Source organism: Chiloscyllium plagiosum, unplaced genomic scaffold (genome assembly GCF_037043375.1).
Source record: "Chiloscyllium plagiosum isolate Xiang-an unplaced genomic scaffold, Cpla_swu_hap1 HiC_scaffold_23, whole genome shotgun sequence".
Taxonomy (NCBI): domain Eukaryota; kingdom Metazoa; phylum Chordata; class Chondrichthyes; order Orectolobiformes; family Hemiscylliidae; genus Chiloscyllium; species Chiloscyllium plagiosum.
The window spans coordinates 61004971-61029251 of NW_028270161.1; the positions used below are offsets into that span (position 1 = coordinate 61004971).

At 41.1% G+C, this 24281-nt stretch overlaps 2 protein-coding genes and 1 non-coding gene across 5 annotated transcripts in view; all 3 read left to right on the plus strand.

Annotated features, from left to right (window-relative positions):
• Positions 1 to 9307, plus strand: part of tmpoa (thymopoietin a) — a 28534-nt gene extending 19227 nt beyond the window's left edge. For both annotated transcript variants that reach the window (XM_043713272.2, XM_043713273.2), the window contains exons 5-6: positions 6383 to 6462; positions 8196 to 9307. In XM_043713272.2, the coding sequence (XP_043569207.2) occupies positions 6383 to 6462; positions 8196 to 8484 (369 nt within the window). In that variant the 3' untranslated portion in view covers positions 8485 to 9307. The remainder of the gene's footprint in view (positions 1 to 6382; positions 6463 to 8195) is intronic.
• Positions 9308 to 15736: 6429 nt separating this feature from the next.
• LOC122561533 (solute carrier family 25 member 3-like) lies at positions 15737 to 24000 on the plus strand. Of its 2 annotated transcripts, none has more exons than XM_043713271.2 (7): positions 15737 to 15984; positions 16577 to 16701; positions 18560 to 18739; positions 20319 to 20500; positions 22923 to 23095; positions 23473 to 23583; positions 23671 to 24000. In XM_043713271.2, the coding sequence occupies exons 1-7, from the start codon at positions 15804 to 15806 to the stop codon at positions 23826 to 23828; spliced, it is 1110 nt and encodes a 369-aa protein (XP_043569206.2). In that variant the 5' UTR covers positions 15737 to 15803; the 3' UTR covers positions 23829 to 24000. The 2 variants fall into 2 exon arrangements, with proteins under 2 accessions (XP_043569206.2, XP_043569205.2); XM_043713270.2 differs by lacking the exon at positions 16577 to 16701 and adding an exon at positions 16253 to 16383 and having other exon boundaries at positions 15748 to 15984.
• Positions 20536 to 20788, plus strand: LOC122561897 (small nucleolar RNA SNORA53). Its single transcript, XR_006315143.1, has one exon. It is a non-coding gene; the product is annotated as a small nucleolar RNA SNORA53 (small nucleolar RNA).
• Positions 24001 to 24281: the final 281 nt, after the last annotated feature.

A 24281-nucleotide genomic window follows, 5' to 3' on the forward strand; every position in this document is an offset into this window, starting at 1 on the left:
TCCCTAACCCTGCTCGCTAAGGATATTTCATGACCTCTTTTTGCCGCCTTAATTCCTCGTTTCAGATTGGTCCTACATTCCCAACATTCTTCCAAAGCTTTGTCTATCTTTAGTTGCCTAAACCTTATGTACGCATCCGTTTTCCTCTTAGCTAGTCTCGCAATTTCAACTGTCATCCATGGTTCCCTAATTTGCCATTTCTATCCCTCATTTTCATACGAACATATCTCTCCTGAACTCTAACCAACCTCTGTTTAAAAGCCTTCCACATATCGAATGTGGATTTCGCTTCAAACAGCTGCTCTAATCTACATTTCCCAGCTCCTGCTGTATTTTGATATAGTTCGCCTTCCCCCAATTTAGCACTCTTCCTTTAGGACCACTCTCCCTTTAGGACCACTCTCATCTTTGTCCATGAGTATTCTAAAACATATGGAATTGTGATCACTATTCCCAAAGTAATCCCTCACTGAAACTTCAGCCACATGATCGGGCTCATTTCCCGTGCTCGAGAAAACCGCCTGGATGCCCCTACAAATTCTGCTCCGTCCAATCCTCTAACACTAAGTGAATCCCATTCAATGTTGGGAAAATTAAAATCGCCTATCACCACCACCCTGTTGCTCCTACATCCTTCTGTAATCTCTCTACATATTTGTACCTCTATCTTACATTCGCTGTTGGGAGGCCTGTAGTACAGCCCTAAAATTGTTACCGCATCCTTCCAATTTCTGAGCTCTGCCCATATTGCCTCACTGCTTGAGTCTTCCATAGTGCCCTCCTTCAGCACAGCTGTGATATCTTCTTTGACCCGTAATGCAACTCCTCCACCCCTTTTACCTTCCTCTGTATCCCACCTGAAGCATCAATATCCTGGGACACATAGTTGCCAATCATGCCGTTCCCTCAAATTAAGTCTCAGTAAACTTCAACCCAGATTTCAAACACATTCAGCGCATTACTCAGTGATAGGTAGACTAATTACTTGTGGATGTATTAAAATATGGAGCATAATTTGTTGGTGCATGCAATAAAGAGATATATATATATAAAAAATGTAGCCTTTCCAACATCCTGATCTCCCAAAGTTGTTTACAACTACTTTTCAAACATGGTCACTATTGTAACTGTATCTAATGTGGCAGTGCATTTGCACACAGCAGGGTTGCACAAACAGAAATGTAATATACGATCAGATCTTATTTCCACTTTTGGGTTTTGACTGACCGGTAACTATGTATCTGAGCCACAATTTGGTTTGCAATTAGTCTAAAGAGGCTACTTGTATTTTCTGAAATAAATACAGAAAATGGAGGATGGGAAATGTTTCTGGCTGTAACCGGCTGATCCTTATTTGAGGTATTTTAGGTGTTGGAGGTGACTACCTCGAATTCCAGGAGGAGCAGCAGTTACTGTTTTATATGCTGTTGCGTTGTTTTGGAATTTTGGAGAAAAAAAAATCAAAACAGTAAAGGGAGAGGAACAAACAAAGGCAGCACATGGTGAGGTCAGTACAGGAGAGAGTGAGCGAGAGAGAAAGAAATTCACATTGTTAACTGACACAGCAGTGAACCAGCACAATTGCTGCCTTTGCTGTTTGAATTCGGAGTGTGGACATCGGAGTGTGTCTGGGAAAATTAACAAACAGTGAAATTTACAACTAATCTTGGAGGAACCTGTTTAGGAGAGGTCACAGCACAGAAACAGATAAGTGAATATTTTTAAGTATGGCCTTACAGTAAGTCTGCAGTGGTGAGTAGAGTGGGTTCTTTCTTGATTATATGCTTTATTGAAATATGTCTCTGATTAAACTCAAAAGTTTAAGCTGTAAGTATTAAGTTAGCCTGGAGCAGTGTTTTACAGAGGAATAAGACAGTGCTATTTTCTGGGTCTATAGATTGAAAGAAGCAAAATGGCCTTTAGTAGAGCGATATGCTCTTGTCGTTTGTGGGAGTTTAGGGAGAGTTTACTCTTACTGAGGATTATATCTGCAATAAATGTCGTTGGTTGTGAATCCTATTATATTGAATGGATCGGTCAGAGAGACACTTAGAGACAATGAGGAATTTACAAGAGCAAGGGGATGTGATGGATGGCAGTTATAGGAAGGGAGAAAAGTTGCAGATACAGTCACATAGATGGGTTAATTCCATGTCTGGTTTCCTCCCACAGTCCAAAAATGTGCAGGTTAGGTCAATTGACTATGCTAAATTGCCCGTAGTGTTAGGTGAAGGGGTAAATGTAGGGGAATAGGTCTGGGTGGGTTGTGCTTCAGCGGGTCAGTGTGGACTTGTTGGGCCAAAGGGCCTGTTTCCACACTAAGTAATCTAATCAAAAAAAAAAAAAAGAAACGTAAGACAGAGGTAGATAGATAGCCACAGAAGGCTCCTGCACTATCCCCATTTCAAATAAGTATGCTGTTTTGGAAAATGTAGGGGGTGATGGATTCTCAGGGGATTGTGGCACAAACAGCCAAATTTCTGGTATTGAGACTGACTCTAATGCAATACGTTGGATTCCAAGAGATCAATTGTGTTACAGGACTCTCTAATCTGAGATGCAGACAGACGTTTGTGGCCAGCAGCAAAAAATCAGAATGGTGTGTTGCCTCCCTAATGCCGAAATCAAGGATGTCACAGAGAGAGTGCAGAATGTTCTCAAGGGGGAGAGGGACCAACAGGAGGTCATTGTACACATTGGAACCAATGACATAGGAAGGGAAAAGATGAGATTCTGAAGGGAGAATATAGAGAGTTAGACAGGAATTTAAAAAGGAGATTCTCAAGAGTAGTAATATTTGGAATACTCCTGGTGTGACGAGCTAGTGAGTGTAGGAATAAGAGGATAGAGCAGATGAATGCGTGGCTGAGGAGTTGGTGTATGGGAGAAAGATTCACATTTTTGGATCATTGGAATCTCTTCTGGGGTAGAAATGACCTGTACAAGAAGGACGTATTGCACCTAAATTGGAAGGGGACTAATATACTGGCAGGGAGGTCGTGACGAAAGAGATCAACCTGAGACTGGTACAGTTGGGAAAAGGAGCAAGACGAGATTAGGTTAGGATATCTGGTCGGCGTGGACGAGTTGGATCAAAGGGTCTGTTTCCATGCTTGTATGTCTCTATGACTCTACAAGCGATCAGGGCAGGCAGGGACAAGGCAGAGAACAAGGTAGGACTGATAGATTAAACTGCATTTATTTCAATGCAAGAGGCTAACAGGGAAGGCAGATGAACTCGGGGCATGGTTAGGAACATCTGACTGGGATATCATAACAATTACAGAAACATGACTCCGGGATGGACAAGACTGGCAGCTTAATGTTCCAGGATACAAATGCACCAGAAAGTACAGAAAGGGAGGAGGGGAGTGGCATTTTTGATAAGGGATATCATTATAACTGTACTGAGGGAGGATATTCCTGGAAATACGTCCAGGGAGTTATTTGGGTGGAACTGAGAAATAACAAAGGGATGATGATCTTATTGGGATTGTACTATAGACCCCCTACTAGTCATAGGGAAATTGAGAAACAAATTTGTAAGGAATTTTCCTGCTCCTCGGATGCTGCTTGACCTGCTGTGCTTTTCCATCACCACTCTAATCTTGACCTTACCCATTAACCTATCAGAAGAACTTACAGCATTTACAGGTTTTTCTCTATATTATATCAAAGATGATGTGATGGCCTCGTGGTAGTGTTACTAACTAGTAATCCAAAATCTCAGGCTAATGCAATCTGGTTGACTCATAGCTTATCCCTCATCAGTCAGAGGACAGTTATGAGTGACAGCCTTGCCAGCGGTATCTATATCACATGAACAAATTTTTAAAACAGAATAGTTAAATGAATAACTGATTAAAGGATAAACATTTAAGACTTTAAAAAAATTCAAGTTGTAGAAGCCACAATTTAGTGAATTAGTGAAATACTGACTTGCTAAAGCTGATCAGTGTCTTTACCTTAAAGATATAATTGGATGTGAAATTACCCACTAACCTGTTTGGGGATGTTTGAGTTGTTGTCATTTTGCAGCTGACAGAGACAAACATGTAGTAATTTATGTAACAGTCACTTTTATCTAGGTAAGAGAGTAGCTACTGTTAAAGGTTTCTAATGTGTCCATATTACAATATAATGCCAAATTTGAAAATTAAAAATCAAAACATAAAAGAAGTTGGCACTGGCTATCATCACTGGTATTGAGTATAGAAGTTGGAAAGTTATGTTAGCAGATGTACGAGATGTTGGTGAGGCCGCATCTGGAGGATTGTATTCAGTTTTGGTCAACTTGCTTCAGGAAGGATATTATTAAACTGGAAAGAGCACAGAAGAAATTTACAAAGATGTAGCCAAAACTCAATGGTGTGAGTTATGGCAAGAGATTGGACAAGCTAGGCGAGAGATTGGACAAGCTAGGACTTTTTTCTTTCGAACGTAGGAGACTGAGAGGGGTATCTTCTAGAAGTGTATAAGATCATGAGAGGCATGGATAGGGTGGATGCACTCGGTCTTTTTCCCAGCATTGGTGAATCACACACTAGCAGGCATCAATTTAAAGTTAAAGGGGAAAGAATAAAAGGGAACCCGAGGGGCAAGTTTTTTACACAGTTGGGTGGCATGCATATGGAATGTGCTGCCAGCAGAAATGGTTGAGGTGGATACATTAACAACATTTAAAAGGTATTTGGGCAAATAAATGGATAGGAAAGGTTTAGAAGGATTAGAAGTGCAGGGAAATGTGGTTAGCATGGATGGACATTTTGGTCGGTATGAACCAGTTTGGGCCAAAGAGTCTTGTCTCCATGCTGTAGGGCTCTGTCTCCAGAGCATTTATAATTCTGGTTTCTATTGTGATACTTTAAGATTCCTTTTGTTATGTTATATCTGATATGGAGAAGTAACCACTTCTAATCAGTTAGACTTCTTAAATGACCTCTTCTGGATTCCAAACATTGTTAAAGTTGAAATCCATTGATCCCTCTGTAACTGCGAAAGAAATTAGATCACAGTTGTAAAATTATTGGAATTAATTTTACGAATCTTTCTTTACCGTGCTTGTGACATGTGAATCTGATGAAGAATGAGTTAAGTCCCATTCTCCTCATAAACTGAACCACATTACTGCATTTTGAAAATATCGTGTTTTTCTCTCTAACTCCAAATTCTATATCTGTTAATTAGTCCTGACTTGGTATATCTACAAATGCCACATATAAGTTTGTTTTTAAAAATGAGATCACAAAGGCAGAGTAAGTTGTCATTTTTAAAATTTGCTTTATCTCTTCCGTTCTGTCTCCTTATTTTGCCTACCGTAAGATATTGGTGAAATCTATTTTGTCTGTACTGTATATTATTTGTTGCTGGTTTCAGCATTGCAATACATAACCATTTATCCTTGAACTTGAATGGTAGGCTGTGAAATTTGAGGGTTATCCATAAACGCACACTAAACTGTAGGAACTTAAATATTTAACTATGATTGACAGGTATAACAAGTAGGGAAACCAGTTTCAGGATCATTTAGTAACTCTGAAATCATTTTGTTTGTAAGTACTGTTTTAATTCTTTGCCAGCTCTAATTGGGTGTTGAAACATTAATTGCATGCAATCATTATATTCATTATATCTTTGTTGTCCATTATTTTAATTTTCTCTAACCTCATTTGGTTGCACTTTGTTATTTACCTTTTTGATTTGAATACAGCACTTTATAAAATTGCCCAGTCTTTCATTGGGATTGAAGATAAATGTAAATAAGCTCTAGAAGTGAAATAAAAAGAAACAGATCCTTTATGTGTGGTTTGGTGCATTGGTGTTCAAGGAAAGTAGTCCTTAACAACTCATTAGTTAGGAATTAACTAAGACATCTGTGAAGTTTATTTCTTTCAGAAGTGTTGATGATGTGTTTGTGCAGGGCTTAAAAAGCATATCAGATGTTTTTAAAAACATCTATATATTTTGCAGAAAAATTGAAGAGCTCCAATCTCTCTCTCTCATCTGCAGTTGTCATGATTAATACTAGTCCTGTGTAAAGGCAATTGCTGAATTCTGCTTTATTAGAGGGAAAACAATTTTGGTTTCCTTCATGCACCAGAACGCTTGAGTTGGTATGTGGAGTAACTTCTGTAAATCCAAATAATTATTTTCTGCAGGAAAAGCAGAGAGCAGATGGGCTGCTTAAATAAATGCCAGATAATCAGCTACCCTAAACAAATGAAAAGGCAAAGAAAAAAAACCAGGAAAGTAGGCAACTCCTGTACCACAGAGTAGATTCTCTCTCTATCTCTGTCGAGTTCTGGGTCTTTTAGTTTCTATCATTCTAAAGCCAGTTACCACAACTAAACCTTAAATGAAAGGGTTTCTATTTTCTTTATAGGTGGAACAAAAGGAAGTTGTGAAGGACAATATGCGAGAAGACATGTTCCCTGATCAGGCACCAACACCTACAGGGATCAGGTAGGATGGGGACTGCTGTACCTAAAATGGAGTATCTTTACAGAGGTTTCATTTCACAGAATCTCGGACTTACTAAAGAACCCCTCTACATAAGAAGAATTGGAAATTTATGACCAATTCCAACAGACGAGTATTTTCTTCTCTGAAGGCAGTCAGCCTGTGGAATTCTTTACAGCAGACAGCTGTGCTAGTTAGTTTGTTAAATATATTCAAGACTGTAATAGAGTAAGTATATCAAGAGTTTAGGGGGATAAGGCAGGAAAGTGAAGTTGAAGATTATCAGATCAGCCATGATCTCAGATGGATTGAATGGTTACTTCTGATCCTATGTCTTATGGTCTTAATTCATAGGGTTAAGGAAAAGAGGGAACTTTTCAAATAGGTTGGACTCTACATATTCTGAGCTGAGACAAGGACTCTGGCAAATCCAGTAACTAGACTAGTTGGTAAAACTTTAAACTACTGACAGGCAAAAAGGTTTCTGATAAAGGTAAATTTATGAATCTAAAGAAGAGACTTCAGTCTATAAGGAGAGTAGAGATTTGGAGAAAATCAAATAAATCATGTCAGAAAAGGCCTACAGAAATTGGACACTTGTGTCTAAGGATACAGTGCAAAATAAACAGCTAAAATTCAAGGTGTTTTTTGACTTTATGTACCAAAAATGTATTAATGCCAGAAACATAGATAAATGGGTTTGGTCCTTTAGTCTTTGCTGAGACCCGATTGTATGGTGAGTTGGGAATTGGGTACTCCAAAGTGTTTCGCATTTTTAAGCAAAAGGCAAGCTGAGAAAGGAGATGGAGTGCCCATGGCAATAAAACATGAGGTGAAGGTATTAGAGAGGAACATAATCTGGAAAATCAGAATGTCAGTTATGTATGGCTGAAGCTATGAAATAAAAGCCCAGAAAATCTATTGATCGGAGTAGGATATACCTGTCTCCTTTCAGGCAATAGTAGTTAGACTATAAATCAGGAAATTGGAGCGTAATAATGGGAATGAAATAATCCTGGAGGATTTGAACACTGAGTAAACCAGATTGGCAAAAGGAGCTTATGGGGTAAGTTAATGGAATGCATTGTAGGCAGTTTCCTAGGACATGATTTTAAATCTTCTGTATTCAAGTAAAGGAACATAGGAATTAGGAGTGGGATTAGGTAATTCAGCCCTTCAAGTCTGTCCCAACATTTAACATCATCCTAACTGATCTTATCCTGGTCTCAACTCCATTTTCCTGCCTGCTCCTATGTCCCGTTCTCCCACTTTCCATCAGGAATATATCCATTTCTTCCTTGAATCTGTTGATAGATTTTGTCTCTATTGCGCTCTTGGGCAGTGCATTCCACAAATTCACAGTTTCTCCTCATCTCAGTTTTGAACCAACCTCCTATCACTCTGTATCTATGGTGTATTGTTCGAGACTGTCCTTTTTACAAGCCTAGTCAAAGCAAAATATATTCCTAAACTCCTTAGCCTGGTTTTATTCCGATGAATCTGTCCTGTACCTTTCCAAGGCCTATATATCCACTGGGGTGTGTTACTCTTCAAAACCCAAAATGTATTCCTAAACTCCTTAGCCTGGTTTTATTCTGATGAATCTGTCCTGTGCCTTTCCAAGGCCTATATATCCACTGGGGTGTGTTACTCTTCATAACCCAAATTGCAACTGTGGTAAGCTTATCATGTATTAAATGCTTTTATTCATTTCATTCTTTCTGACTCTTCATTAGTGCCACTTGTCGTAAACCAATCAGAGGAGCTGCTGGGAGACCAATTGAGTTCACTTACAAGGACGCACTTCCAAGGAGGCCTTTACCCAAAATCCAGCCAGTGACACAGGTCAAATTGGAAAAGAGTAAAAGTCCGCGTTCTGTCTCCATCTGGATACAGATTGTGGTGCTTCTCATCGTGGCATTATTTCTGCTCTTAGTTTATCAAGCTATGGAAACAAACAAAGGGAATCCATTCCCTGTCATTCCTGAAGGTTCCTCAAAATCAGCGGCTGGCAGTCACCAGTGAGCAAGATGGTACAGGAACTTTAACCATTGGTACATCCTGGAGTTCAGGTCTGAACGAACAGTTCTGCGTTCTTTTTACATTGGAACGGAGATTGAGGGTTGAGGGGTTAGCAGGAGGAAACTGAACATCTGACTTCTTAAAGATGAACTGTATCAGGTCTCTGTGCCATATAAGGAAACAGAAAATTCATTTTAAAATTACAGCCTCAAACATTTTGTAAAATATTTTTCTAAGTTCTGACTTTTTTCACACTTTTTAAAAACTGATACAATTGGCACAATGAGGATAACAAAGATTTGAAGAGATACTGCAGTGTGTTTTAAATTTTAAGTCATCGTCCATAAAGATTGTATATAAAGTCAGTAGTAATGTTGAATCTTTCAAACCTGTTGAGGCATGGATAGACTATTCTTGAGGCATAAGGTCAAAAGTCTGAGTTCTAAAAATAATGCTGTGATCTGTGATGTTAGTTGAACTGTGGTAAAATGAGGATTAAAATAGAATGAAAGTTTTCTGCATTACTGCTTAAAGCAGGAAATACATTTACTGTAGCAGAATATGTTTGAAAATAATGGCATCTTTCAGTAAGCAATTTAATTGGATAGAATTACAAATCTCATCATGAGCCTAGGCACAGACTTATCAGGTTTTCTTCACCATTCGTTGCTCTTTTCAGTATGATGATTTCAAACAGCCATTTACAAATGTGTATGTGCAGTCATAACAAAGACTTTTGTGTTTTAATTGTTTAGACCTGTCGTCTTAGAAGACCTATTTATTAGCAATACTAACATTCATATTAAAATAAAATCATTAAAATAATGATGACTGAGGATTATATATATCTTGCAAACAACATTTTATTTCTTGCCAACTAGCCAATCATCAGATTTGTTCAGCTAGTTTATTTCAACTCTTCGGGATTCTCCTCATTTGCTGCCATATCTTTGCAACTCCGTCTCCTACCCTGGTATTTCTGTCAGGCTTACAATGGCTAATCAGCAGAACCTACATGGGAATTGTTTTGAGCTGCATGCTCTGTTTTATTGGGAGATATCTGGTGTTACAAGCACAACTTTAACATACTGGTTCCTAAACACTAGGCGGTCAGATCTATTATTACATTAGAACAACCTAACTGGACGAACTACATGAAGTGATTTCATTGTATGCAAAGTGAGCAACTTATTCGATGGTGTGAAGGAAGAACAACTTCAAAGAAGTTTCCAGTACACGTGGGATGGGCTGGAGAGATTTTGAAATTCCTTCTAGTGCAATGCAGCAGAAAGAAAAGATCTGTTGGAAGGAGACGTAAACAGAAATCACAGAATCTTTACCAATTGCTGCTGTCCAAAAAAGACAACATTAGATATGATCCCAAATTATTGAACTCCGCATTCATTCTGAAAGGCTGTTGGGTGCCCAATTGAACAATGAATATTGAATTTCATTACAGCAGTGTAGGTAACAAGCAAGCCCAAGTTGGAAATCGGTGAGGAGTTCAAATCACACAACAGGAAGCTCCAGACTGAGCAGAGGTGTTTCACAAATCATACAATCCCTACAGTGTGGAAGCAGGCCATTTAGCCTGAGTCCACGCTGACCCTCAAAGAGCATCCCTGCCAGACCCACCCTCCTATTCTATCTCTGTAACCTTGCATTTCCCATGACTAATCCACCTAACCTGCACAACCCTGGACACAATAAGCAATTTAACATGGCCAATCCACCTAACATGCACACATTTTACCTGCATTTAGTTACTTCCTTTAGAGGAAACAGCAGTATACAGCATCAACAAGTAGAGTGAGTGGCCAAATGCATGGCCGATATGGATAACTGAGAAGTTATCCACTTTGGCAAAACCAGGAAGATGGATTATTATCTCAATGACTCTAGGTTGGGAATGAGGAAGTGCATTGAGACCTGATTGTCCTTAACACCAGTCACAGAAAGTAAGCATACTGGTGCAGCAAGTGGTGAAAAAGACAAATGCTGCATTGGCCTTCGCAGCAAGAGAATTTGAGTATAGGAGAAAGGATGTCTTGCTGCAATAGGATAAATAAATCCCCGGGGCCAGACAGGATATACCCTCACAAGAAGTGAGGGAAGAGATTGCCACGCCTTTGACGATGATCTTTGTGTTCTTGCTGTCCAATGGAGTATCATCATCATAGAATCCCTACATCACAGAATCATTGTAGAATCCCTACAGTGTGGAAACAGACCCTTTGGCCCAAAACGTCCACACCAATCCTCTGAAGAGTAACCCACCCAGACCCATTCCCCTGCCCTGTTATCCTACATTTACCCCAGACAAATGCATCTAACCTACACCCCTCCACCCCCGAACACTTTAGGAAATTTAGCATGGCAGTTCACCTCACCTGCACATCTTTGGATTGTGGGAGGAAACCAGAGCACCTGAAGGAAATCCACGCAGACACTGGGAGAATGTGCAAACTCCACATACAGTTACCAGAGGATGGAGTCAAACCCGGATCCCTGGCTCTGTCAGATAACAGTGCTAACTACTAAGATACCATGCCGCCCAGTAGTACCAGATGATTGGAGGGTGGCAAATGTTATTCCCTTGTTCAAGAAAGGGAATGGGGATAACCCTGGGAATTACAGACCAATCAGTCTTATGTTGGTGGTGTGCAAATTATTGCAGAGGATTCTGAGAGACAGGATTTATGATTATTTGGAAAAGCAGAATTCAAAAGTCAGCATGGCTTTGTGAGGGGCAGGTTATGTGGTGAATCATTTTAGCAAGGCATTTTTTAAGGTTCCCCATGGTAGGTTCATTCAGAAAGTAAAAAGGGAAATTTGGCTATCATTTTGAAAGTATTCAGCCTGGAGTTCGGTATCCAGTGGTGTACCACAGGGATCTATTCTGGGACCTCTGCTCTTTGTGATTTTTATAAATGACTTGGAAGGGTGGTTTAGTAAGTTTGCCAATAACACCAAGGTTGGTGGAATTGTGGATAGTGTGGAGGGCTGTTGTAGGTTGCAACAGGGTATTGACAGGATGCAGAGCTGGGTTGAGAAGTGGCGGATGGAGTTCAACCTGGAAAAGTGAAATGATTCATTCTGGAAGGTGGAATTTGAGTGTAGATTACAGGGTTAAAGGCAGGAGTCTTGGCAGTGTGGAGGAACAGAGAGATCTTGGGGTCCGTATCCATAGATCCCTCAAGGTTGCCACCCAAGTTGATAGGGTTGTTAAGAAGGCGTGTGGTGTGTTAGTTTTCATTAGCAGGAGTTTAAGAACTACGAGGTCATGCTGCTTCTGTAAAGCCCTGGTTAGACAACACTTGGAATAATGTGTTCAGTTCTGGTCATTTCATTACATGAAGGATGTGGAAGCTTTAGAGAGGGTGCAAAGAAGATTCACCAAGATGCTGACTGGACTGTTTGTCTTATGAACAAAGGTTGAGGATCAACTGGTTTTTCTCACTGGAGCGAAGAAGGATGAGAGGTGACTTGATAGAGGTGTACAAGATGATGAGAGGCCAGAGGCTTTTTCCCATGGCGGAAATGGCTATCACAAAGGGTCATATTTTTAAGGTGATTGGAAGGTTTAGTGGAGATGTCAAAGTTAGGTTCTTTACACAGAGAGTATTGGACACGTGGAATGCACTGCCAGCAGTGATAGTAGAGTGAAGTACATGAGGGACATTTAAGCAACTCTTGGATGGGCACATGGATGATAGTAAAATGAACGGAATGTAAGTTAGTTTGATCTTAGAGTAGGATAAAAGGTTGGCACAACATCGAGGGCTGAAAGTCCTGTACTATGCTGTACTGTTCTATGTTGTTCTATGTTAATTGTACAGTGCCTTGGTAAGACCATACTTGGAGTATTGAGCAAAGTTTTGGTTTCTTTATCTGAGGAAGAATGTTTTGGGTATGTAGTGAGTGCAGCAAAGGTTTACCAGACTGATACCTGGGATGGCAAGATTCTGACATGAAGAGCGAATAAATCGCCTAGGACCTATGTTCGCTGGAGTTTAGAAGAATGTGGGATAGGATTTCTTAGAGACCTATAAAGTTGTGCAGGACTATATAGGAGAGAAAAAATTGTCAAATAGAAAGAAATCAACTCTGTGTAGCAAGAGTCAGCTGAATTATGTATCTTCCAGGCATTCCTCTGACAGTTGAGTCAGTTACTATAAACATTGAGATAATAACTATTCGGGTCAGGTAGTGACTATAGTCTAATAGCTAAAAATAAACTGTCCTTTGATCCCAATTTGCTGTCAGCATGCTGTAATAAATTGATGTAGTACAGAAGGGGAGCTGGAATTTATTTGAAAGAAATAAACTTAGAGCTATGAGAATAGAGCGAGGTGTGGGACTGATTTGTCTCTCAACAGAAACTTTAAAACAGTTTTGAAGAAGGGTCAAAAATATAAGTCGCTGGAAAAGCTCTGCGTGTCTGGCAGCATCTGTGAAGAAAAACCAAAGTTAATGTTTCAGGTGTTCTGAGGAAGAGTCACCGTACCCAAAGCAATAACTTTGATTTCTCTTCATAGATACTGCCGGACCTGCTAAACATTTCTAGCAACTTTTCTTTTTGTTTCTGATTTACAGCATCCACAGTTCTTTCAGTTTTTCTGAAGAAGCATCACTGGACTTGAAATATTAACTCCTGAGATCAGCTGAATATCTCCAACAATTTCTGCTTTTGTGGCAGCCACAGTTATATTATGCTGGTATGGAATTGATTGGCAACCAGCCTAAATTATTTTATATAGTCATTAATTGATAGATTTGGCCTTTGCTCTCATCCTTTTGCAAGTACTTTTTGGTTTCATTATTCTGCCAGAGCATCTCTCTTTATTAGTTTAAAGTCCTTTTTACAGCTCTGTTTATCTTTCCAGATATGGACTTTGGTCTGAGTCCATTCAGATGCAGGAATAGCACAAAAGCAAAATACTTCTGTTCCAAAAATATCTATGGTTACGTAGCTCTGCTCTTTCCTCCAGTGAGAGTTCAGTTTGTCTCTTTGACTTTGTTCATTTTCATTTGAATTTCCCTTCTTACTTTTGATGGGCTATCTAGGAAAACGCAGTTTCACAGTGTATCTCTTTCCATTGAACTGCCTGATGTCAATACATAGTGTCACGTCCTGCCACATGCACATTCTCAACTTGTCTTCAGCACTGGAAGATAGGAAGAGGAGGAATCATTGTCGTTGCAGCTCATCAAGCCGCCTCCACCATTTGATATAATCATGATTGACATTGAGCTTCACCTTTTATTTTCCTGCCTACACCTTATATTCTTCAACTCATTGACATAACAAAAATCTGCCCATCATCTCAACCTTCAATGTTGGAGCACTCACGACTGTCAGGTAGAGGTTTCTAAAAATTCACCTCCTTAAGTTGATTATTCTGCCCCTTCAGTTCAATCCTAGATGATCAATACTAATCCTGCCACATTGATCCCCTTATTTAAGGAAGCAGATCAAAGAAGGTTCACTCGAACGATCCAGAGTGAAGAGATTCTCAGGCTGAATAGGTTGGCGCTGTACTCACTGGAATTTTGAAGAATGATAGGTATTCTCATTGGGTCATATAGGATTTGTAAAGGGCTTAAGAGGGTAAATGCTGAGAGAATGTTTCCCCTCTTGGGAAAGTATATGACCAGAGGGCATAGTCTGAAAATAAGTGGGTGCCCATTTAAGACCGCAATGAGAATTTCTTCTGAGGTTTGAGTGTCTTTGGAATGCCTTGCCACAAAAAGCTGTGGGGCAAAGTCCTTGTGTATATTTAAGGCTGAGAATAGACAGACATGCTTGAGTCAAGGGTGATAAAGAAAATGCAGAAAGTGAATATCTGGCATATTGGATCAGCTGTGATCTTATTGAATGGGTGAAAAGGCTCAACAGGCTGAATGACACACTGCTGTTCTTATTCCTTCTGGTCTACACCTCTACATTCCATATTCCTCCAGCTGGGAAAAGAATCTGTCTTCTCTGCCTCCCCTCCCCAAAGGCCTATCCATAAGACGCAGTGGGGGGAGTGTGGTGGGACGAAATCCCATGCTTAATGATAACCCACTGTTGACCCTCACTCTTATACGGATTCTGCTGTTGTCAGCTCAGATTGTATGTAGCCAGAGCCAGAAGCAGGATTGGGTTTTAATTAAACTCAAGTCCTTAGCTTGGCCTTGGTCTTTCCTACCAAAAAAGGCAAAGGAGATTGTATTAGTTTACACTTTATGCTTATTGTTATTTGACAGACTGCTTTGCAATTCTTTTACTGCTGAATTTGTTTACTGTTGTGCCAAACCTCCTCATCTTGAAATTTGTTCACCATTCTTGAGTTAGAAGAGATTAACTAAATCCCCTGCATGTGCAAAAGTTGGGTGATGAGCTAGAAGCTCAGTAGTAGGAGATACATGGTAACATCATCCCACCTGCAAATTCCCCTCCAAGTTACTCTCCATCCTGGTTTCAAAGTCAACTACCATTCCTGCAATTGGGTTCATCCTGGAACTATGACATTGTGGGTCTACCTACAGAACATAGACTGCAGCAGTTTAAGAAGGCAGCTAGCTCACCATCAACCTCGAGGGTAACTGGGGGCAGGCAGTCCCTGCTCTAAGAAAGATGTTGTTAAACTTGAAAGGTTCAAAAAACATTTCCAAAGATGTTGCAGTGGTTGGGGACGGGCGTTTGAGCTTCAGGGAGAGACTGAATAGGTTGGCATGCTTTTTTTCCCCTGAAGTGTTGGAGGCAGAGGGGTGAGCTTTGAGAGGTTTATAAATTCATGATGATGAATAGCCAAATTCTTTTCCCAGAGTAGGGAGTCCAAGACTAGTGGGCATAGGTTTAAGATGAGAGGGAAAAGATTTAAAGGGGACGTAAAAAGCAACTTTTTCACACATAGGGTGGTGCACGTGTGGAACAAGCTGCCAGAGGATGTGGTGCAGGCTGGTACAATTACAACATTTAACAGGCATCTGGTTGGGCACATGTATAGGAAGGGTTTAGAGGACAATAGGACTAAATCAGATTAAGATAGATAGTTGGACCCAAGGGTCTGTATCTGTACTTTATATCTCTGACTCTAAATGCAGTGTGGGAATGAGGTGATGTGCTGGAGAGGAAGTGTGTGCTTTACCCAGAAACGGCAGGCTGACTGCGGCTGCGCCAGGGATTAATTCCGCCTCTAGGTCACATGCGCCGCACATGAGCCAATGATTGGACATTGCGTCACGGTGACGTAGTAAAGGACGCATTAATTAGCCGGAGGTCGTGGGGCTCGAGCTGCCGCCGCCATCTTACAGAGAGCTCGGTGTTAACGGCCATGTACCCGAGCTCGCTGCTCGCCCTGTCTGGGGGAAACCCCTTCAATGCTCCCCGGTTCCAGCTCCTCACAGAGCCCGTCTCCCCTCCTACACGCATCGCCAACAAGGCCGCGCCACCCGCTGACCGGGTCGTCCCTCGCCGGAGGCTGGCCGCGGCCGCTGCAGCTCCCGCCATCACAGGTAATGCCCAGCGACTGGGGACAGAGCACCAGGGGGAGGTACAGGAGCAGACTGAGACTCCGGGCTGGATGGAGAAACGGGGGTTACAGTGAGGGGCCTGGTCCCCTGGATCGACAGGCCGCTCACTCCGGGGACCTGAGGCCTAGTGTGCCCTTGGCCGGGTGTGAGGCTGACCTCCGCGGGTTGATGCCCGCTATCGTTCCCCGGGGCCTGGCTCCACACTCACCTCTCTCTCCTTTCCCCCCTCCCCTCCCTCCCTCACACACAGAGCAGGAACAGTACAGTTGTGAGTATGGCTCGGCTCGCTTCTACGCCCTGTGCGGTCTGGGCGGTATCCTGAGCTGCGGGACGACCCACACGGCCGTGGTGCCCTTGGACTTGGTGAAGTGCCGGATTCAGGTTGGAGCATAATTCCTGTCCTCCCACCCCCACCAGAACTCCCTGGGGCGGGGCCCGGCCCGGCCCGGAGAGAGGGCGAGGGTGGTTGGCGGGGGGCGGGGGTAGCTGGTGGTCCTGGGACCACCCCCTTCGCCCTCTCTTGGTGCTGCATGTACTAACCGCATGGTGTGTCTTTGTGTCTCACTGACTGCAGAGGAGTACAGCTGCGAGTATGGCTCCGCCAAGTTTTATGCTTTGTGTGGATTTGGAGGTGTGTTGAGCTGTGGGCTAACACACACGGCTGTGGTGCCCTTGGATCTGGTGAAATGTCGCATTCAGGTGTGTATCCACGTTTTCAGCGAGCTGTACTGAGCTTGACTGCCAGCTCCCAGTCAGTGCTCAAACCGGTGTTGCCTTTCTGTCCAGCGAATAGCATGAAGGGTTGTTCCTGGTGTAAAGGTACCCAATACAATTGTGGTAGTGACAGTATTTTTGGCTAACTAGTGTTCATTGCAGGAATTATTGTTGCTAAGATTACATCACTTTACAGTATGGCTTGATTGTCATAAAATTAATTCTAAATCAAAAATGTATCATGTGTACTCATGAGTGCTATGAAAAGTTTACAAATTGCTATCTTGGAATCATTGAATCCTTATGGTGTGGAAGCAGGCCATACGGCCATTAGACTACACCAACACTCCAAAGAGCATCCCCACACTCTTACCCTGTCCCTGTAACCCTGTGTTTACCATGGCCAAGCCACCTCACCTGTGCTTCATTGGACTGTGGGAGACAGGGAGAATGTGTGTGGGGTGTTTGGCACAGATGATTGTGCCTAGCACGGATTCTTAAGTACAAATTCTTGTGAAAAAGTTAGAAAAATAAAGAAACATCCAGTATTTCAGCACTTTGTGCCATCTTAGTATGTAAGTATAAAATCATGAGAATAAATTAGAAAAATATATAAACAAATTCAGTAACAGTCTGCTCCAGCACCTAGCCCCCAGATTGCACCGGGCTTTGCCTCAAGGCTGGGAATCTGCACTGAGTATGGGATCCCGTAACTGAGTCTGAGATTACATGATGGCTTCACTTGAGGCTCAGAGGCAGGAGATAAGGAAGATGGGGGGGGGGGGGCGGGGTAGGTGAAGAACACAAGAAAAGTAATGGATGGAGTAGATGAAGTCTAGTTGAGATGTTTATGGGTTTTGCGAGTTAGTCACTTTCATAGCACATATTACTTGACTGTAAATGCTTCTTGTCCACCTACGAAACCCCCTTCTCTGCCTGCCTCCTTGTCAGTATAGCGGTGCTTTGTGGAACTTTTGAGTACTCCAAAATGTAGCATTTTTAATGAAAATGAAGCTAGTAATGGAATCTTCAATATCGTAGGAGGCTGTATATGAAAGTCTGGTTACATAAGTAACTAGTTTCTCAAGAGTTCACCTTCATAGGCTGTTACACTGTTCCTTTCATGCCCAAGTGTGCAGGTGAGATCCTGTATAGGTCAAATGAGATGAATGGCCTTGACTTAGAGGCAATTGTTTAGCTTGAGGGAGACTGCTGCCTGCATGTTAAGATTACATCATCTTTTCTCTCCATCCCCAAAAACTCTTAACGTATTTATCCCAACTAACTAAGATAGCAGGCAGCCTTCATTCTGGGTTAACATTTACGGCAGGGTTTGAACATAGAGCTTGTGCTGAGTGAATATCATCACTGGGTCAAGCTGGTACTGACAGCATGGAAGACTGGCCTGCCTTGGTTTGATGGGTACAATGCATGATCACTCTTGACTTGTATATGAAACTGGCGAGTTTAATAGGATGAAGTGTGACTTGTGCTATCTTGTGTGAAATGATATTGTTAACTATGAAAGCGTTGAAAAATGCAGTTGTGCCAAGTTCACGTGCCTGTCTACCCAGTTCTGTTTGTCTTGTACAACTTGGATCAGCTACAGTACTGAAAAATAAGGGGGAATGTAATTAATTCAGTTGTCATTTGACTGCTAAACAGTGTGCAAGCCAATTTATGTTGCTTTGCTGGATTGGGTTTGTGATATACAGGAAATCTGGATTCTCTTCAGTGTGCAAGTTTTTTATTGCTATTTTAATGTTGATTCTCCATTCCTGGATGAAAAATAAATGGGAATTTTGTCTTTTACATATGACCTTTTTTGCGTTCTTGTGATTAGGTAGACCCTGGAAAATACCAGAGCATCTTCAAAGGGTTTTCTGTCACTGTGAAAGAAGATGGTATTCGTGGTCTGGGAAAAGGTTGGGCCCCAACCTTCATTGGTTATTCGATGCAAGGGCTATGCAAATTTGGTTTCTATGAAGTTTTCAAGAACATATATGGTGAACTACTAGGTGAAGTAAGTATTTTCCTAGAGTTCTTTGTTGCTGAGAGTGCGGCACTTTGTGCTCAGTGGGTGAAGATGAGTGTTATGCACACAAGATCAGCCACATTCATATAAAAATATTTTGTTGGGGATTTTTTTTGGATTTCTTTAAAGATAGAGAGGTTTGTGTTCTCTCTCATTGTGTTGTTGGTAATCGCGGTAAATAAGTAATGCTAAATATCAGTCGATAGTGGGCTGCTGGAAAAGCACAGCAGGTCAGATCAGGCAGCATCTGAGGAGCAGGAGATTTGACGTTTTAGGGCAAGAGCCCTTGATCGGGAATCCTTTTTGGACTCTTACACAAAACGTTGATTCTCCTTCTCGGATGCTGCCTGGCCTGCTGTACTTTTCCAGCACCCCACTCTCGACTCTGATCTCCAGCATCTGCAGTCCTCACTTTCTCCAATGCTAAATAGCAGAGGAACAATCCCATTGGAGTTTTGTGTGGGCAGAGATGAAGTCTTGTTGGGATAGGTGGGGAATTTGAGGCTGAAGATGTTGCCTCAGGAGTGAGAATCCAGGTAGTAGAGTTGAGTTGAACTGTCACGAAGGAGACTTGGAATTCTAGCAGTTCACATTAATTTGTTGCTGTTTGAGTTCTTCCTGTATGAAGTTAGATTTAAACTTCCATGCTCTGCTTTCTGTAATCTGCTGTAGATTTTACTAATTACATTAAGGGGCTTAGTTGGATTCCTGTTTGTGATCAAAGACCCTTCCTTCTGATTGAAGTAGGAGCAGTTAAGTTTGTAAAACACCACAGTTCTAGCCCACCGCCCTCATTCTTTAACCAAGTGCTGTTCAAGGTTGTGTTTTTGAATTTACAATCTCTGTGCTAAATATGTGACTGTGCATCAAATTTAACTCCACTAGCATTGATCCAGGTTTTCATGTAGGACCAGTCTGGAGCTGCAGTAAGAGTTGGAGTTAGTCATAGTCATAGATGTACAGCATGAAAAGGGACCTTTTTGATCCAACTCAACCATACTGACCAGATATCCCAACCTAATCTAGTTCCATGGGCCAAGTGCTGGCAAATATTCCTCTAAACCCTTCCTATTCACTACCCATCCACATGCCTTTTAAATGTTGCAGTTGTACCAGCCTTCACTATTTGCTCTGGCAGCTCATTCCCCACACGCACCACACTGCGTGAAAATGTTGCCTCTTAGGTCCCTTTTATATCTCTTCCCTCTTGGCTTAAACCTATGCCCTCTAGTTCTGGACTCCCCCACCACCAGGAAAAGACTTTGTCCGTTTACCCAATCCATGCCCCTTGTTCCAACTTGTCTAATTTTGCCTTCATCTGTAGGGTCAAGGTGTGTTGAGTGTCTTGGTGCTCTGTATAGAATTGTTACAATGTGAAGATGTTATCATATTTCAAGTCAACAGACTTTAGATTTATAATCAGGAGTGGTATAGTGACTGAAGGCAGGTCAGTTACAGTACTCAATACTGGGCACCATTTGAGAATGAAAAGAATTTCCTTTTGAGTACTGAGAACTAATGATTGTATCTGTCCTATTGAATACACAATCTTTCTGTCTCACTCTAGGAAAACGCTTATCTCTGGCGTACGTCTTTATACCTTGCTGCATCTGCCAGTGCTGAGTTCTTTGCTGATATTGCACTTGCTCCAATGGAGGCTTGTAAGGTCCGTATTCAGACTCAGCCTGGCTATGCCAACACTCTTAGAGAAGCTCTTCCTAAAATGCATGCTGAAGAAGGTCTCTGGGCGTGAGTATGGGTTACATTTATTAAATTAAAAGTCAAACACATTTCCTTAGATCCATCTTTGGGGCATATCTGTTTTGCTCTGTTGGCAGAACTCATTGCATTGCAGTGAGGTTTTTCAGCTTAGTTATCAGATAGTCCACAACTTGTATGGTTGCATAGTCAAAGGTGCTTGAGTCATTGATGTGTGAGAATAATATACCTGCGTATTAGCCACATTGTTCCAATGTGAACAGTCTGTATTCAGCAAGCTGTTTTCTGCCATTGGAACTTGGCTGGTTTGCGGACATGAAAACAAATTTTGTTTTCAAGCCATATGTCTTGAGAGCAATGTCTACCAATAGGAGTCTAACTTTTTTATCATTACTTAGATGTCACAAAATTGAAACAAGTCCAGTGTATGCAGGCACGTTGGTGTTCCAAGTCAATTAATAGATTTCTCCTCACTAGAGGCATCATGTTTCCGGTCAATGAGCCTGCAGAATTCAGCCTTACCTTTGCCTTCAATACTGAAGGACTCTGCTTCTAACACATGACCTTCTTAAGGAAAATTGTTTCCATCATTTGTCTCAAATGGGCAATCCCTTTGTTCATGAGCAGTGACCCCTTAGTTCTATCTCCACAGTCTAAATCTCTTATCTGATGAGCTGTGTTTAAAAATCTCACAACACTAGGTTATAGTCCAACAGGTTTAATTGGAAGCAATACTTTTGGAGCGCTGCTCCTTCATTAGGTGGTTGCCTGAAGAAGGGCTTATGCCCGAAACGTCGATTCTCCTGTTCCCTGGATGCTGCCTGACCTGCGCTTTTCCAGCAACACATTTTCAGCTCTGATCTCCAGCATCTGCAGACCTCCCTTTCTCCTGATGAAGGAGCAGCGTTCCTAAAGCTAGGGCTTCCAATTAAACCTGTTGGACTATAACCTGTTGTTGTGATTTTTAACTTTGTACACCCCAGTCCAACACTGGTATCTCAAACTGATGAGCAGTGTGAGGCTTTGTAACATAGCTGAGCTTTTAAATGGATATTTTGAATCTTATCTAGCATAGAGAAAGATTTTGTCAATATAGAAATCTGAGAGGTGCTATGATATACGTGAAAGAAATAGCATTGAGAGAGGAGGTGTTAGTGGTTTTAAAATGCTTGAAAGTTGATAAATCAATTTACATATCCCAGGCTGCTATGGGAAGCATGGAAAGGTTATAACATTGTCAAATTCTCTATGGCCATGGGAGAGGTGCAGAGGACAGCTAATGGGATGAGTAAATTAGGAAATCTGACTAGTGAGTCTAACATCTGGGAAAGGAAAACTATTGGAAAATGTTCTGTGGACAGAATTAAGCTCTACCTGGCGAGGCAAAGATTAATCAAAGATAGTTATATGGCTTTGTCATGTCAAACAAATTTGATTGAATATTTCAAGATAACTGAGGTTAGTGTATTTGATCTAGTCTGGATGGACTTAACAAGATCTTTGACATGGTCACATGTGAAGTCTTGTTATTAACAACAGTTTATGGGATCTAACGTTTTGGCAATTGATTTTAAAATTTTAAAAGCATGGGATGACGATTGAATTGTGGTTTTTGCGATTGGAGGCCTGAGTCCAGTGGCTTCACAGGGTTCAGTACTGGGTCCTTTACTGTTGTGTATATTAATGATCTAAAATGAATGGAAGTGGTATGATTAGTAAATTCTAACGTGATATGAGATTTGGTGAAGTTGGAAATGTCGGAGAGGATCGTTAGACTCTGATAGAGATGGGCTGGTCAGATGGCACTATGGTGGTAAATGGAATTTAATCCTGAAAAGTTGAGAGGTGATCCATTTTTAGAGGACAAATAGCAAGCGGGTACACATTAAACTTTAGGATCTTCAAATGCAGAAGATCAAAAGAACCTTGAAGTCCATGGGTCTTTGAAAGCAGCAAGACAAAAGGCTTTTTTTTTTAAAAAAAAAGCATGACTTCAATACCTTGATTAATGAAGGCAAGCATTTAGACAGGGCATTGTGAATGAACTGTATATAGTTTCGCTACAGTGTATTTTGTGCTGTTTTGACTGCCACGTATAGGAAGGGTGTGATTTTGTGGGGAGGGTACAGAAGAGATTTGCTGGAATGCTTCTCGGCTCTAGATTTTGGATGTAGAAGTAGGGGTTGGGATTTAAATTGCAGTGTCTTATCAAATTTATTGTAAAGCTTTCTTTATATGTGCACTTGCCAGATTCATTATTTGGCGAATCTGCTGTTTTTTGAGGTATGTTAATTTGACAATTATAGGTTTTCTAATTCAAGTTCTGTTTATGTAGATTAAACCAAGATTAATTGAGATGTGCCAAAAGAATGATTTGAGTAGAATGTGGAATTATTACAATTAGTTGGCATGAGAGCTTGAGTTTTAACAAACTTTATTACTCTTTCATTAGATTTTACAAAGGTGTTACCCCTCTGTGGATGAGGCAGATTCCCTACACGATGATGAAGTTTGCTTGCTTTGAGCGCACGGTTGAAGCATTATATAAATACGTGGTGCCTAAACCTCGTGACAGTTGTACCAAAGCTGAGCAACTGGTGGTGACGTTTATTGCTGGTTATATTGGTAAGAGAATTATTTGATTGTCTGGCATAAACATTTTAGCTATCCTCTGTGTACATGCTTTTGGTGCATTTGTTAATGCAATGTTGTTTGTAGATGCCTTCAGACATTGAGCCTCCTCCACATTTTGTCTTTATAACAATAAGAACAGTTAACCAGCACCACATGTTGTAGATGCTGGAATAACAGTTTTCAGTCTTTGCATTGAAATGTCTGCTGTTCACATGTTTTGATTCTGTATTCCTTTCTTTTTAAAAAAAAAAAAAAAAAAATTTTGAAATTTTCAATTGAACTTGATCCTTGGCAGCTTTTTGCAGAGAAAGTATGTGAGAAGGCCATTCCTCTATGCTATAGAATTGACCACTATCTGTTTCTTTCAGCTGGTGTTTTTTGTGCTATTGTATCTCACCCTGCTGACTCTGTGGTGTCGGTACTGAACAAGGAAAAGGGTAGCAGTGCATTACAGGTTTTGAAAAGGCTTGGACCTCTAGGTAAGCCATTGTTCTACATATCAAAGTGCAGCATTTCCAAATTCAACATGTGTAATCTATTGACCCCATTGAACATTTGTTTTTCAGGAGTGTGGAAAGGGCTTTTTGCCCGTATTATCATGATTGGCACTCTGACTGCCCTACAGTGGTTTATCTATGACTCTGTTAAGGTCTACTTCAGGCTTCCTCGTCCACCTCCCCCTGAGATGCCAGCATCGCTGAAAAAGAAGCTTGGGTTGATGTAAAAATGGGTGGACTTCATTTGTTGCCCTGGCTAAGTCAGATATGTCTCATAAGGCATGTAAAAGACCTATTTAATACTGAGAATATCATGTCTGTAATGTCATGTTGATGAAGCTTGGCAGTGAGTGCAGAGTATTCATCAACACCAATTCTGAATAAAGAACAGTGACCCAAGTTTTAGATGTGGTCGTTTATAATTGGTTTATTTAAACGTGATTGTGATTAAAACAAATCATTTCATTCTAGAAACTCAGTATTGGTGAACAGCTAAACCCACCTGCACTTTTTGCACCACACCTTTTTTAACTCAGTACAAAATGTTTCAAGCCTGTAGATATTAGTGATGGTGCCTGGGTTTGTAAATTTCAATGCCAGTAGTTTTAGATTTGGTTGGAACAGCTATTTAAAGTCAACACACTCCTTGGGTGCGTCTTTTGTGGGATGTCTGTTCTGCC

What these genes read in the sequence shown, in the direction of transcription:
- LOC122561533 (XM_043713270.2), top strand. Translation starts at nt 15,804, where the DNA reads ATGTACCCGAGCTCGCTGCTCGCCCTGTCTGGGGGAAACCCCTTCAAT. An exon ending in ATGGTGAACTACTAGGTGAA is followed by an intron (nt 18,740 to 20,318) that starts GTAAGTATTTTC and finishes GTCTCACTCTAG; the next exon opens with GAAAACGCTTATCTCTGGCG. An exon ending in GAAAAGGCTTGGACCTCTAG is followed by an intron (nt 23,584 to 23,670) that starts GTAAGCCATTGT and finishes TTTGTTTTTCAG; the next exon opens with GAGTGTGGAAAGGGCTTTTT.